This window comes from Herpailurus yagouaroundi, unplaced genomic scaffold, assembly GCF_014898765.1.
Source record: "Herpailurus yagouaroundi ecotype Mexico unplaced genomic scaffold, PumYag 29, whole genome shotgun sequence".
Classification (NCBI taxonomy): Eukaryota; Metazoa; Chordata; class Mammalia; order Carnivora; family Felidae; genus Herpailurus; species Herpailurus yagouaroundi.
This window is the reverse complement of record NW_024412377.1, coordinates 116,840,209-116,855,855: the sequence shown is the minus strand read 5'-3', so window position 1 is coordinate 116,855,855 and position 15,647 is coordinate 116,840,209. Positions and strand designations below refer to the sequence as shown.

Sequence of the window (15,647 nt, the reverse complement as noted above, 5' to 3'; positions counted from 1 at the left end):
AGTCCTTTTCATGAAGCATATAATTCTTTGTCTTCATAAGGTGAAATAGTCCTTGCTCTCAGAGTGGCTTTTCTTTTTGATTAATGTCATCTGCTAGTGTTTCTTAAAAGAAGTGGATGAGATGATTACGTTATTAAATTCAGTACTCTTAATTTGCTTAATTATAACGACGAGACAATGCACCATGTTTTATAAGGCACAATATTTTAAAATTTAGAAAGCAGTTTCATATGGAATAATCTAGGTCAGTCATTTGACATGCATTGTTTCATTTGAATATGTATAGAGACTCTTACTGAAAGTAAGTCTAAGATGATAATAACAATGTCATGTGGCTGAATTCATTATTAAAATAAAAGGTGGAACTTTATGAAAGGGAAGAATTGGGTTATCTTTTTCTGAGTGTCTGACATTGTTGTGAGTACTGAGGCTGGGATATGAAGACCATCCAGTGAGTCTTTTGAATATTCTGTCTGTTAAACAAGGTATGGACTCTCTATATGTCAGCAAGCTTTAAAATGTTCCATTTACCTCAATAGATTTAAGAGATTAATAAACTTCACACCTGCCTTTGAAAATTACAGTGTGCTCTTATAGAATTCAGGGGCACATCCTATCAGGTTTCCAAAACAGTGATTATAACCGGTTTCCAGACAGGAAATAAGCCTAATTTCCACTTTCTTATCTAGGAGGCATGTGATTTTAGTGTTCCAGCCTGCCTCAGTTCTGTGAGTTTCTGTTTCTTTTCATGCACTAGCTAAAAAAGAGAATTTGACCTCTCTAACTCTTGGTTTTCTCTGTAGAACTAATAATGCCCAACTCCAGGGTGAGACTGCAAGTAGGTGATAGATATGAGAGGACTTAGAAGCTCAGTTCAATGTAGCTTTTTTTTTTTTTTTAACAGAGGTGCTTTTACATTAAGGCAAACAAATACTTTACTAGGTATAGAAAAGGTTTACATAAGGGCGTGGATGGCAATACTTTAAATGCTGAGTTTGGTTTCACTGTAGTCACAGCATTGTATTAAAGCTCTTAGTTCTGCCTGTTAAAGGGGATTTTCCTAACAATCTTCTGTTTGTCAATCAAGGAGCCACACCCATCTACTTTTACAGAACAAAGCTTCTAATTGACTGTCAGTGAGTCAGTTTCACACCCTTCCTTATCTTTGGCAATTTTCTGGCTCAATCAAGACAGGGAAAAGCTTGTCTCATGTAAATGGATCGGATTAACCAGTTACGGCCAAGGATGTGAAAGTACCTAGCACAGGGATGCTGAAAATATGATTGAGCCATAAACTGACCAACTGTTTTCTTTCCTAACAGCTTAAAAGAAGCTCAAGAAAATGCCAAGAAAGAAGGTGAAACCAGAATTCAACGAAGTGCTGAAGAGGTAAATTACTCACCAACATAATTTGGTTCTTGTGGCCAAAATATTAACAAACTTAGGTGTGACACTTTGAGGTAATTCAATAATGTCATGGTCCTTAATTTTTACAATAAATTGTTTCTCTTAATTTCAAACTTTACCACATTCACTATTCCTAGTATATTAATCATTAGATTCAATTTTAAAATAGCATTTCCACACCTAAAGTTCAAGCAATTTCCCTCCTTGCTTAAGAAAAAAAGAGAGAAAGAAGTCAGAAAATATGCAAATTTGGGGAGCCTGGGTGGCTCAGTCAGTTAAGCATCCGACTTCAGCTCAGGTCACGATCTGCTCTGGGCTGATGGCTCAGAGCCTGGAGCCTGCTTCCAATTCTGTGTCTCCCTCTCTCTCTGTCCCTCCCCCGTTCATGCTCTGTCTCTCTCTGTCCCAAAAATAAATAAACGTTAAAAAAATTTTTAAAAAAAGAAAGAAAAAAAAAAAGAAAACATGCAAATTAAATTCTACTTAATTTCCCCCAGACTTCTCTCTGGTTTAGTGTAGATTAATTTTGCTTTGAATAAATTTTTTTAATGCAACATAAATATAGACAGAATAACTTCTAAATAAGTCTAGACTTTTTTATTTTTATTTTATTTATTTTTATTTTTTATTTTTTATTTTTTTTCAATATATGAAGTTTATTGTCAAATTGGTTTCCATACAACACCCAGTTAGAGTTTTTTAAACAGTATATCACTGGTGTATTTTATATATGATCCCACTGATATAAATTGGAGTTATTTTTCCATTATGGTTATTACATTCAATGAGGCCTATGTTTATAAAAGTTTATAAAAGCTTCTGTTTAAACAAAAAAAAAAAACCCACACAAATATTGAGATTGTAGGTTTTATTTTTATTTTATTTTTTTAAGTTTATTTATTTATTTTGAGAGAGAGTGTTAGCAGAGGAGGAACAGAGCGGGAAAGAGACAGAGAATCCCAAGCAGGCTCCATGCTTTCAGAACAGAGCCCAATGTGGGGCTCAGTCTCACAAACTGTGAGATCATGAGCTAAGCTGAAATCGAGAGTCAGATACTTAACTGACTCACCCAAGCACTCCGAGATTGTGGTTTTTAAAGTACCCTTTAAGTTTTTTCAAATTATTGTATGATTTTATTGTTGAACCTAGTATACAAAAATTATTCCTTTCGTAATTGAATAAGCATTGTAGATCATACAACTTGATTTCCTAAATCACCAGTTATTAAACCGTACTTTCAATGACAGTGACAGTAATTATGTTGCTAAATGACTAACTTTTTGTTGAGAAGTCAGAACACCTAAGTTTTAGCCATAGTTCTGTTATGCTCTGGCTCTGTGAAACTGACCAAGTCATCTCTTCTCTCTGAACCTCAATTTCTTTGTTCCAAATTAAGGAGGTTGGACAAATGTCAATTTTTACTTTGTTGTTGGAATGTGATTACACACTCTGTACCTTTTCATGCTAATACAAGTTTAGAGGCTGCTTTTACACAATAGGCTTGAGCAATGAAATTTGATCAAGGCCGAAGGACCCACATTAACCCCTGGCTGAATACAGACAGGCCACTGGGGCAACCCAGCTCAAAATATCCACAAGTCCTAACTAACAAATGGGCTACTTACAACGAGGCAAAAAAGGAAAATTCCAAACATTCCCATGCCTCCTCACTTTCCCTCTTTAAATACAGTCCCCACTGCCTCCTGGCAGATAGCCTCTCCTTTGCTCTCCTATCCACCACCCTTGTGATGTATTCAGTAAACTTGTATCTCTTTTGTTCTGCCTTGGGTGAATTCTTTCACCCCACATTTGGGGTTCCCCATCAGATCGGGAGAGGCATCACAAGTATACTATTTTTGTGGATGATGGGCAAATGTTTTCCTATGATAGTCATAGGTCCAGTTTTGGGTGGACCTGGGCTAAGCTTCCACCTCATAATACTATTCAGTGAAGCATATTTCCCACCCTAAATAGATGTTGAGAGTTTAAATGAAGAAAAGTGGAGCATTCAGAGTTGTCTGTCAGTAATTTGTTGAATACTCACTAAGATTTGAAAAGCACTTCTTTTGGTGGTTAAATTTCAGTCAAAAATGTTGGGTCATCTTGTAATATCAAGCATTTTATTACTTCAGAAACACAGATCTTTTCCATTGTCTTTTATCATGTCTTGGCTATTTTTCCCTCTTTTTCTCTGTAGCTGGGGTCATTGTTTTGGTGGGGTCACGGGACATGATTTTATTGAATGGGGATGCTTTATAGTGATGGCTCAATAACTGCCCCATAATTAACCTGTCAGTGGTTTGCTCACAAAAGTATTTCTTCAGAATCTCCTTAGATGAATCACAACTTATAAACTGAAATTATCATTGTTTCTCTTATGGGAACCATTGAACAGTAATTTTGTTACTATGCTGTGATTATCAGGTGATTGTCTTCTATGTCTTTATTCCTAGATTATTATAACCAGGAAGTTTGGAGCACACCCACTGCTCCTCCAAAAACAAGTATCTTCTTATTAGGAGTCAATTAGAGTCCTTTTTTAAAGTGTCCTCATGAAATAGGAGTTCTTTTTTAAAAATTGAGAATACTAGATCTAGAAAAAGTCCTAAAGAGCATCTATTCCCAAAGCCTCATTGTGTAGGTAGGTGAGATTGAGGTCTCTAAGGTGATGGGGCTTTGCTGTGATCTCCCAGGGAGTTAAAGGCAATCTAGCTGCTCAGGTCTGCAGACTTCAAACCACATTCTTTATGCTCATGTTTTCTTGGCTGAAATGGGAAAATGAGGGTCACACAGTTGAAAAAGGCTTTGAAAAGCATTTCTTGTAGGTTATATAGTAATAGACACCATCACAAAACATGTTTGTTGACATGAGAGATCCCTAAGTCTAGAGCAATTTAGGGGAGGTATAGATAGAAATATAGACATAAATATAAAGTTTAGCCTTCATCTAATAGTAGGATTTCCAAACAGAGAGAAAAACCTGAAACCACTGAACTAAAGCATTGGGAAATCTGGGTACAAACCTTTCTTGGAACATTTGGGGAAGTCACAGCCTTTTAAGGTTTTCTAAATAAATATTAATCTTGATGTTTTACCTCTCTCTGCAGTGGGAAGTGAATGAAAATTAGATTCATTTTCTGTGCTTTCTATCTACTGTATTAGAAATAGATATCAGTAAAGGAAGCAGAGCCCATAAAAATGAACATCAGTAAAGGAGGCCACAGATTCACAGAGAGAACAAATGAAAGAAAGTGTAATGTCATTGGATGCCACCTTATTTCCTTGCAAGCCATATTGGATTGTTCTTGATTCAGTCCATATTAAATAGTGTTTAAGCATCACATCTCACAGATTCTCTGTTCTGCTTGTTGACAAATTTTTGCTTTTGTCTTGGCAGCTGCGTTTTGTTATGTCTTTGTTGGGACTAGTTGAAAGATTTTTTTTTTTTTTATAATCCTTTTTTCATAGACTTGGAAGTTAACAAGAGCTATCTCGTTTTACGAAATAAATGCTCAGCCTTATTCTTTATAATGCTCTTTACCTTTTAATAAACCAAATAGTAGATACAGGTACCAAGTAATGTCATGACATAATTACTATTTCTTACTAACCTTCATTAATATGTTACATGTTTACCAACATCTTCTACACCTGACATTCTGTGACTATAAATCCACGGTATACATTTTCTGTGTTAAAGAGTAGAAAAGTGCTAAGTGTAATTAGTTATCTTTTTGAAGGATTTTTGTAAGGAATTTGAAACCCAAGTGAAGAATGGAAGACTTTATTGTACACGGGAGAGTGACCCAGTTCGTGGCCCTGATGGCAGGATGCATGGCAACAAATGTGCCCTGTGTGCTGAAATGTTGTGAGTATAGATGCAGTTTCTTTGGAGTGAATGGGCGCGTGAAGTGGAGTTGATTGGCACAGTGAATAAGCACGATGTTGAGGTACAGCTTTGTTGTTTAGAATTTTTTGAGCAGTTTTCTGCCCTCTACAAAACATGATATCACCTAGTAAATAGATCCTCATGATGTATGTCTGTTTCTGAGTACAGATGGATTCGATTTTCCAGTTAGAAGACTGGATTACAAAATACTTCTTAATATTTCCTCCCACCACTTTTGTAAGCCTTTTTATGAGCTACTCATAATACAGAATGAGGGTAAAAGCAGGTACGAAGACTTTGTTTTCCTTCAGTAATTATTCCATTGGATTGGCAGATGTTGACACCCACAAAAACTTGAGGTTCATATGTGAATGAGATTAACTTTATCTTTTCATCTCGGGCATCTGACCTTGGGGAAGGGCAAATCCCACAACATAGAAATCATGGCATTTATGAAGATGTCTCAGACAAGGTCTTGTCACTCATTCATATCCTTGATCTTTCCAAGCTCTTTTTTTTATGCTGTCCTCCAGCAAGTCTGTCTCAGTCTTGGCCAGCTAGTGTCTCCCCCTCTGTGGATTGCATTTCAAGATTATCCTTCTTTGGATAAGACTCCTGAAATTCCTAATTGAAATCAATCCTTGTAACTCTTAATTTTATTTCCTAACAATCATCACAGCTGGTAATTGTGTAATTATTCCTATGACTATTTGTTGACTGTTAGTCTTTTCTACTGGGTTCTAAGTTCCAAGAACACAGGGTATGTGTCTGTTTTGTATGTTGCTGTAGTATATGCCCGAGGGTTTGGCCTGTACTTGACAAAAAAATTGTTACTGGCCAAATGTTGAATGAATGTACAAGCGAAGGTCCCTGCTCTCAAGAAGCTTAAAGTTAAAGAGTACAAATAAGTGCCTCCGCAAACACACACATTTCAAGACAGAGTGAGAACTATCCTATAAGAGAATATTCAGGTATGAAAATACAGTGACAGATATACAACCCATTTCCACTTTGAGATCTGGGATGTCTTCTCAATGAAGGTAGAATTTAAGCTAAGGGGATTTTAAAAAAAGGAAGATGACAAAAAAGATCACTGCAGTGGATACATGAAAGCAAAATGAAAGGGATTTGGGGGGTAAAGAGTGAGGATTTCAATCTAATTAGGAGCTTTAAGATGACTGGAAAATGTTTGTATTAGAACTCATGAACATGTGGCTGTTTTCCCACCTTCACCTAAATGACTATTTTGTAACATAAAGATTTGAAGCATCTGTATACATTTATTTTGTCTTGTTTTTCTCCAGGAAACGGCGTTTTTCAGACGAAAAAAATAAAGCACATGAAAACCTAAGGAAGGCTAAAGAAAAAGTTAAAGTTAAAAGAGAAATTGAGGTGATGATTAGTTTGATCACCTTGTTTTGACTTTTGTGGGGTGTGTGTGTGTGTGTGTGTGTGTGTGTGTGTGTGTGTGTGTTTACATTTTACTCTAGAAAGCCTTCTCGATGTTGGTTCATTTTTCCTCCATTACTGATGGATCTTCTGGAAAGTGATTTATAGTTATTAATTCATAAGATTTATAAGAATAATTATGGCATTACAATTTTTAGCTCTATTTGGAGAAAATTAATCAAGTCATATTAGTAAAATAGTTCCTAAATGAAGGTAATATATCAAAGCACTATCTGAATTCAAAGTTTGATATGTGTGGTAGTTGTTTGGAGGTCTTCAGGGTAACATTTTAATATGCTCCCTTTAAAATCATACCACATTCTACTTTCTAAACATATCTTAACCAGGCATCTGTTTTTGTTTTTTTTTCTCCTGCTACTGACTTACCTCATATCTCTAATAGATTCCCTTTGTGTGAGGGTATTAGCATTCTGCCTAGTCTCTATGTCTGTAGCCAACATCTCCCTCAGTCCTCAAGATTCAGTTCATCTTCTACATTGTGTTCATAGAGTCAGAAATATTGGCACAATCCAGTGGTAGTATGACAAGCCAACATTTGAAGGTATCCTGGAGGATATTTGGACCGTTTCACTCCATGAAGAAACTCTATTTAAGTTGTTTCTAACAGTGAGTTAGCCCACATTCTCTAGTGTGCAGTTTCACAGTTTCATAAAACAGCCTACCTCATTAGTCCCCTTCTGACTTCATGTAACTCCATCTTTTTGTCTAGCCCTCATCTTCAACTGATTTCTTTCCCACAATCCTTTAATTTTAGTTCTCAAATCAAAACTATCCTTTTATCTTTCATTTCCAGTTACTTCCTTCTTTCTCTTCCTTCTTTACCTTCCTTCCTTCCTTCACTCTCTCCTTCCTCCCTCTCTCCCTTCCTCCCTCCCTTCCTTTCTTCCTCAGTTCTTCCCTCCCTTTCTTTCCTTATTTTTTTCTATAATTTCTCTAACTTCAGTCTCCTGTCACTCAAATCCTCCACAGTATCTAAAATGTATAAACAGAATAGAGAACTATATCTAAAGTGTCTCATTTTTATTATTTAGAAACTCTGCAGTGAATATCAGCATCATGCAAAGGATGGAATACTTTTCTGTACCAGAGAAAATGACCCTATTCGTGGTCCAGATGGGAAAATGCATGGAAACCTGTGTTCCATGTGTCAAGCCTTCTAGTGAGTATAGAATGTCAAAGTGTCTAAAAGAACACCAAAGAGAGAAGGGAACTTACAGATGGTAATAGAACTAGCTACTTTCATAGATGGGGAAGCTGTGGCTCAAAATAGGGAAAGGAGTTGAATAAGTTGAATACTTACATAGAATGTTAGCAATAAAGCCAATAAAGCTGGGAACTATTTATTCCAATATGTCTGTTTCCCCGACATTCATTCTCTTACCACTGGAACATCCTGACAACCATGAGCTTGTGCAAATATCAGATTCTTCCCACTGCTGAAGCATCATATGTGAACCTGTTGTACAAGTTTGTGGCATCTCATCCTCTGGAGACGTTAGGGCCCAAAGTGAACACCTAAAGCAGAAAGTGATTATTAGAGTTAGTATTGCCCATGAAACAACCATGAACCCTTATAAAATTAAATATTACTATATATAATGTGACATTTCTCGATAAGTTAGAATTGACAGTTTGCTTTCAAAATTTGGAATTGCTCCCAGTTTATTTGATTGAGCTCAGATTAAGTAGTTGATTTACATTTCAAATCTATGGTCTTTTGTTTTGATTGACAGCCTTGTGTAATTGAAATGCCATCAGTTAGCTGTACATACTATGCAATTCCATTGTGCCAAGCAAATGTAAGCTCATTTGGTTTATCAATGTAAGAAAATTATTGGCCTTTTCCCACCACCCTATATTTTGTTTTTAGATAACACAGCCATGAGTAAGCAATACATGTAAGGTGAATTAATTGTTTAGTTGTAGTCCTGTCCTAAGAGTATAGCCAAAACTGTCTCTGCCTCGCTGTGAAACAAGGGAACCAGTCAATGTGCTTGTAAAGGCCACTTTCAGCCTCCAGGTATACTGTCACAATGGTACCAGTTTTGATACCTCCTCTGTGGACATTGATGACATTTCTTTTCTGACCTCAGGCAAGAAAGGTAATTTACAGAAAGCAAGTTTTCCAAATCCACAATCACTATATTTCTTTCACTGTTAAGCAAAAACTATGAAGAAGTTATGGTGTCTTACCATACTGGAGGCTATTTTGTTGTTTCTCATTGGTTTAGCGATAAAAGGCCAAAATTGCTCTTCCTAAAGAGGGAGGAGAAATTATCAATGCAGGAATGTGGACAAATAATTGCCTGTTTTTGGTCCTATGGATTTTTCTCGTTTTCTCTCATTCAGCCAAGCAGAAGCTAAAGAAAAGGAAAAGGCTGAAGATGAAGCACGAAGTAAAAGAGAATCTGGAAAAGCACCTTCATATGCAGTGAGTGGAACCCACCCAATGAGTCCTACTGGGCACTATAATTTGAACATATTTCAGAGTCTATAGGGTAGAAAATTGTCCTGCAAAAATTCCCAGGAAATCTTAACCCTTTCCTCTGGAGATGACATTGAGATGACTGCTATGGGTGCTTGATCCATTCTCACTGCTTCAGAGACTAATCCTGTACAATAAGAATAACTTCTTTGAAGTCTGAAAAAACTGACTTCTAGTACTGGTTTCACCAGTACAGACTGTGCTAGCTTTGGCAAACCACTTTCCAGAGACTCTACGTGTATATTTTCTACCTGCGAGTTTTGGAAATTTCACATCTGAGTTGGGATAAAAATACCTTCATTCTGCACACAGAAAGCTTGATTTTTATCCCTGAAATGTTATAATATTTGTTTCCATAGCCTTTTATTAAGTTATTATCACGCATTGTTTTGGGGTTTTTTTCCCTTGGGTTGTGTGTGTGTGTGTGTGTGTGTGTGTGTGTGTATTTGAGAGAGAGCATACAAGTGGTGGAGGGGCAGGGAGAAGGGGAGAGAGGGAATCCCAAGTAAGCCCCCCCCCCCTCAGCACAGAGCCTGATGCAGGGCTTGATCCCACAGCCCTGGGATCATGACCTGAGCCAAAATCAAGAGTTGTACACTCAGCTGACTGAGCCACCCAGGCCCCCCATCGCCTATTGTTTAGATGATGAAAGTCTCCTACTTCTCCCTCTAGGTTTTAGTCTTTCCCTTATCCAACTATCCTCCCTAACACAACTGAAGTTTCAAAATATTAATCTGCTTAAAGCCCACAAATGGCTCATCATTAACTACAACATACACCTCAACCTCCTTAACTATTTTATTTGGCTTCTTACCTTCATTTAGAAATTCACGTTCTGCTATATGCCCATGTAGTTTACAACTTTGTTTCTCAATTTGTTTTAACAAGCTAGTATGCGTATTCCCCAATTGTCTTCTTACCCACAAAATCCTGTTTGCTCTTCAGTCTCATACAAATTATTCCTGTCCCATGACACCTTCTCTGCTTTTCACAATCAGATCTCATGGCCTCAACCTCTGCATTCTCAGATTTTCTTGTACCTACATGTTTGCACTTATTTTATTCCATTTAGATTAAAATGGAGTTTACTTGCCCACCTCATTTATTATATTTTGACATCCTATTATGTTCTACTTGTTCCCATCTCTAAGCAAATGATGAGTTTTGTTTGTTGAACTGAATTTTACATGTTAGAGAAACACAGCTGAAATCCTGGAATCAAAGAAACATAACACTAGTTTCTGCCACTGTAGATGTTCCAGGATTCTGCTTGGAATAGGCATAAAAGCAAGTATCCCCAACTTGCTTTCTCTGTTTCGGCAGGAGCTGTGCAGTGAATACCGTAAGCTTGTGAGGAATGGAAGACTCCCCTGCACCAGAGAGAACGACCCCATCCAGGGCCCGGATGGGAAAATGCATGGCAACACCTGCTCCATGTGTGAGGTGTTCTTGTGAGTAGCGCTGTAGCTGGAAAAATGAGGGAGACTTTTGTCCTTTCTGCTTCAGTTTTTAAATTTTTTAATGTTAGCTTTGTTGTATTTACTTCTTAAAAATTAAGTTGTGTTTTATTTCTTGTCAGTGGCAGTTTTGCACAATGTCATAATTATCAGAGAATAATTCCTGTTCTGTCCTCAGAGAGAGGCAGAGAGGTCCACGTGTAGCTCCTTCTCTTACCCTTTTAATGCAGTCTGTCTTGGTCTCTGAGGTCCAGTGTGTGCTTCAGCCTCACCCCTGTGTTGTAGGATTCTCTCAGTCATATCGTGTTCTTGAATAGAGGTCGGTTGTTCTCGTGAGGGGGAGGGAAGTTAGGAACCACCTATGTTGCCATCATGGTGATGTCACTCCTAACCAACTCCAAAGAATAGTTCCTGCATATCAATCACTGGTTGAGTTCCTCTGGAAGTGTACAGGATATAAAATAAGGATCTCACCCCTACAGAGCAGGTTGTGAAGTCATCTAAAATTACACAACAAATCACAAAGCAAACATATCAGTATGCAAAATGGTACATTAGTCCATACACAGGACCTGGGGGAACGACTTGGAATAGGAAAGATGAGTATCTGGCACAGTGAACCCCTCCATGTGTTGACTTGTCAGCTGAAACAATCATGGTGAAGCCTACTCCATGCCCCTAACCCCTCAATTGTTCCATCTTGGTGACGAGGACTTTCCTTTATAGCACTAACCACAATTAGCATAGCTGTAAATTGATATGTGTGGCTATATGTTCAACATCTCTCTCTTCAATAGACAATTGTTGTTGTTATGGAAGGGATTCTAGAAAATGTAAGCACTGAGTCCAGATTAACTTTGTGTTCCTTTGTGAGAGCTCCACTTCAGCAGAAAAGCAAAAACATATTTAGAGGAAATGAATACAAACCATGTCCCCTGAGGACTGTTAAGACATGGCATACTTAGCAAGGGGAGAGTTATGGCCTTGAAATACCCAAGTATCTTTTGTTTTTAAATGTGGAATCAACACTGTAGGCTGTCTGTATGGATGAAAGTGGGAACAATGAGTCGAAACTCTGGAAGGGGTCCAGCTCAATGCCAAGAGCAACTTCCTAACAGTTTGAGGACTTCAGGGGTAGAATGACCTATGTGGGGTTTCACGGATGATGTAAGTAGAGAATTTACTGGCAGATTAAAGCAAAGCTAGATAGTAATGAGACATACTGAGTATTGAAAGTTGTGAGTACTGGAAGATTGGAAAACTGCAAGTGTCCTTGGGGCAGTGATCCATTCTGTCTGTCAGTTTTCTTACCTGTGGGGTTGTAATAGAAGTTTTACAACATGCAGTTGAGAAGATTTCATGGTATGAGCACGAGTTTAGGTACATAGTAAGAACTTACTAAATGTTAACTACAATAATTAACTGATATTTGAGATCACTTTCAATTTGGGCATTCTATGATCCTTACTGATCTCTTTCTATATTCTCTTTTAGTCAAGCAGAAGAAGAAAAGAAAAAGAAGGAAAGTGAGTCAAGAAATAAGAGACAATCTAAGAACACAACTTCCTTTGAGGTGAGGGAAAATTTTCCAAAAGTCAGAGGCATGTGGACCTGGGCTCCATAGATGGCATTCAGGAAACTCATAAATCCCCTGAAGCTGTAGGAAACGTTTGTACAGTTTGTGTTTGTTTACATGTGAGCATATACACACATGCATATGTGACTATTTCTAGGTTAAGTGTTTATAACTTTCATCCTTAAAAAATAGTCATGTCTTCTAAGACCTATTCTAAAATAAGTCACTTGCTGATCCCCATTTGAGAAAAAATGCAGCTGTTTTGCCAGTCTGATCCAACCTATGTTCAAGACCTCGAACTTCCTTCCTCAATTTCACAGGAATTGTGCAGCGAATACCGCAAATTAAGGAAGAATGGACAGCTTCTCTGCACCAGAGAGAACGACCCCATCAAGGGCCCAGATGGGAAAGTGCATGGCAACACCTGTTCCATGTGTGAGGCCTTCTTGTGAGTAAAGTTCAGGACTGCTGATGGTGGGGGAGAAGGAACCGAGCAAAGTTTTCAAACATTTGTGAATAATCAGTTGTGAATAATGCATTTTTCTCTTCAGTACAGCAGTCATTTTGGGGTGTCACATTTAAATGAACTAAACACACACACACACACACACACACACACACACACATTAAAATACAAAACCTAAAAGCAAGTGGAGAGCTTTCAGATGATGATGATGATTGTGATATAAAGAGATTTTAGAGAGAACTCAAGATCTTTGATTCAGAGAAGAGAATACTCTGTGGTAACCACACTAATTGCTTTTTAGTTACTTGAAGGATTATCAGCTAAAATAGGAAATGGATGAGATTACGTATAAAATATCATTATGGTGCATGGCAGGTTTTAGGAGAGTGTTTTAGTTTACTACCTTTCTTCTTACTCATTCTGTGTGATCTTAAGAAGTAGAGTTAAAATGGATGAGAGCTATAGGGACACAGATTTGAGTGTAACACAAAGATGAACTTTGTAATATTTGAAATAGGTGAAGCCTGTTTTAGGAACAGTGGAAGTTGGATCCTTGTTTACAGGGGACTAAAGGGTAACTGTAGAATAAATGGCATGATGTATTTTCACAAAAAAAAGAGTCTATGATATTCCTTAAGGCTTTGATCTTTGTCCCAAGAAACACTCCAGTTGATTTGCTATAAACTCAGAATCTCTGAAAGGATTCATTCAGTCTTTCCCGGTAGAGAACAATATTTGTCCCATAGTGGTTGGGCACAGAAACATTAAAAACCTCTTAGATGGAAGTCAGGATGATGAACATATAATCATTAAAACCAACATTTATTTAATGCATATCATCGACAAATATTTGCAAAAATCTTTGCTGCCTAATCTCATTTGATCTTCAAGACAAACATGAAATAGATCTTTCTTACATTATCACAAGTTATAGATGACAAAATTAAGGCCCAGAGGAGTTGGGAAAGTTAGAAACATTAGTGCAGGAAAAAAAAAATGAAGAAAATGATGTTTCTCACCCTATGGTATAGATAGAAGATAATCATTTAGCAATGCCATTATCAACTTCTAGTAATTATATTTGCCTGAATTTAGGCTTGTTTCAGTCTGTTTTTCTGTCTGTACATCAGTCTTTCAGTGATGAGGAAGGAATTCTGCCACCTAGTGGTCAGCTCTGCTGCTTCCTCTGATGATTTCCCAGGATGGAAAGAAAATGCTTCTTAAATATTTTAGTCAACTTAGACTCATGGCAAAGTTTAGGTCAGTTTCCATATAAAAAAGTATGAGAAATCTCATAATTTTGGAACTATTTTAGTACTTTTCTCCCATCCGTATAAAAATTCCTTATCAAGGGGCACCTGGGTGGCTCAGTCGGTTGGGCGTCCAACTTCAGCTCAGGTCATGATCTCAGGTCATAATCTCAGGTGTGTGGGTTTGAGCCCTGCTGACGGCTCAGAGCCTGGAGCCTGCTTCAGATTCTGTGTCTCCCTCTCTCTCTGCCCCTCCCCTGCTCATGCTCTGTCTCTCTCTGTCTCAAAAATAAACAAGAACATTAAAAAAAATTTTTTTTAATTCCTTATCAAAAAGAAATAAAGTTTTATTTATTACCTCATATTTTATGGGTATGTTAGCAAAGGCTGTTGCCTTTTTTGAGAATCCTTCTTCCCTCCATGGTCTCGTCTTGCACACATTCATACCAAATGCAAACTGTCTTTTCACCTTTTAAGGAAGTTTAATTTGATCAATGGGAGCAAGCCTTATGTTGATTGAAACATAACCTAATTTTTACATATTATCTAAAACATTTTTGCATTTTAAAATTAAAACTTCTTACATATTGTTTCATTTTTTTTCCGTCTGTACACCAGGATTAAATTGTGCTGTAGATTCAATTATGCTGAACTCAGTTTGCAGCCCTGTTAGTTATCCAGAATGGTTAAGATCCATCACCCCCACTTTATTTCCATCATATGCCTGTTTTGGGAGGATTGACTTGTAATAATAATTACAGTGATGATGACACCGATTGCTTTTGACAATCACTTTATCATGTACCGAATACTTATTCTACTTGTTTTACATGTATTAACTCATTTAACACTCACAACAATCCTATAAAACTAATTTCATTGCTACTTCTCTTATCCCTCCCTTCCCCTTCCCCATTTAAAGATGAGGAAGGCACAGAGAGGGTCAGACATTTCTTGTGATCCTTCTGCAGTTTGACTCCAGAGTCTGTCCCCTTAACCATGCTTGACTGCCCCACAGAAACCAAATATTACCAAAGTAGAAGGAGTTATTGCAGATGCAAAAGAATCCGTAAACAGGAAATATTATTGCAGCCTTTGCTGAGGAGCTAAATGGGTTTTACTCATGAAGGGACTTTTTCTTACAGACTATTATCTTGAGGTAAAGTGAATCATTTCAGTTTATTATCCACTAAAATGACAAACTGCTATGATTGGATCGTTGGGGGTGTTTGAGACCTGTTAAAGCAAGGGATGATCAACCTGTACACGTTAAGAATCTACTCTGTTAAGACCTATTTCTTCTTTTTCTCTCTTTTTCTTCCCCTGCTCCTTACAGTCAGCAAGAAGAAAGAACAAGAACAAAGACTAAAAGAGAAGCTACAAAGGTAATTTTCTCAGGACTGCTAATGCTATGCCTTGACATTTTTTTCTCCTTAAAGCATTCTAGATATCTCATTAGCAGAAATGTTTTCCTTTTCAATTGTCGTGCCTGAAATGAACAACAACAAAAACCCTGAAAAAAAGGTCTTGATTGGAAGTTTCCAGAGTATCAATTATATTGCATGATAATTCAAATTTTGAGTTTCATTTTATAAAAAGTAGAGGGTTAACTTACTTGGTAAGGTATATTCTCCATATTTGGCTTTT

General features: G+C 37.3%; 1 protein-coding gene and 1 long non-coding RNA gene across 3 annotated transcripts in view; one reads left to right on the top strand and one right to left on the bottom strand.

The window, feature by feature from the left end:
- Nucleotides 1-15,647, top strand: part of SPINK5 (serine peptidase inhibitor Kazal type 5) — a 75,410-nt gene that overhangs the window by 27,041 nt on the left and 32,722 nt on the right. For both annotated transcript variants that reach the window (XM_040453359.1, XM_040453368.1), the window contains 9 exons: nt 1,323-1,389; nt 5,148-5,275; nt 6,601-6,688; nt 7,798-7,925; nt 9,116-9,197; nt 10,575-10,702; nt 12,203-12,281; nt 12,605-12,732; nt 15,337-15,385. In XM_040453359.1, the coding sequence (XP_040309293.1) occupies nt 1,323-1,389; nt 5,148-5,275; nt 6,601-6,688; nt 7,798-7,925; nt 9,116-9,197; nt 10,575-10,702; nt 12,203-12,281; nt 12,605-12,732; nt 15,337-15,385 (877 nt within the window). The remainder of the gene's footprint in view (nt 1-1,322; nt 1,390-5,147; nt 5,276-6,600; nt 6,689-7,797; nt 7,926-9,115; nt 9,198-10,574; nt 10,703-12,202; nt 12,282-12,604; nt 12,733-15,336; nt 15,386-15,647) is intronic.
- On the bottom strand, nt 8,091-9,109 carry LOC121016009 (uncharacterized). Its single transcript, XR_005784076.1, has 2 exons — nt 8,960-9,109; nt 8,091-8,281 (listed from the first exon to the last, which is right to left on the bottom strand). It is a non-coding gene; the product is annotated as an uncharacterized LOC121016009 (long non-coding RNA).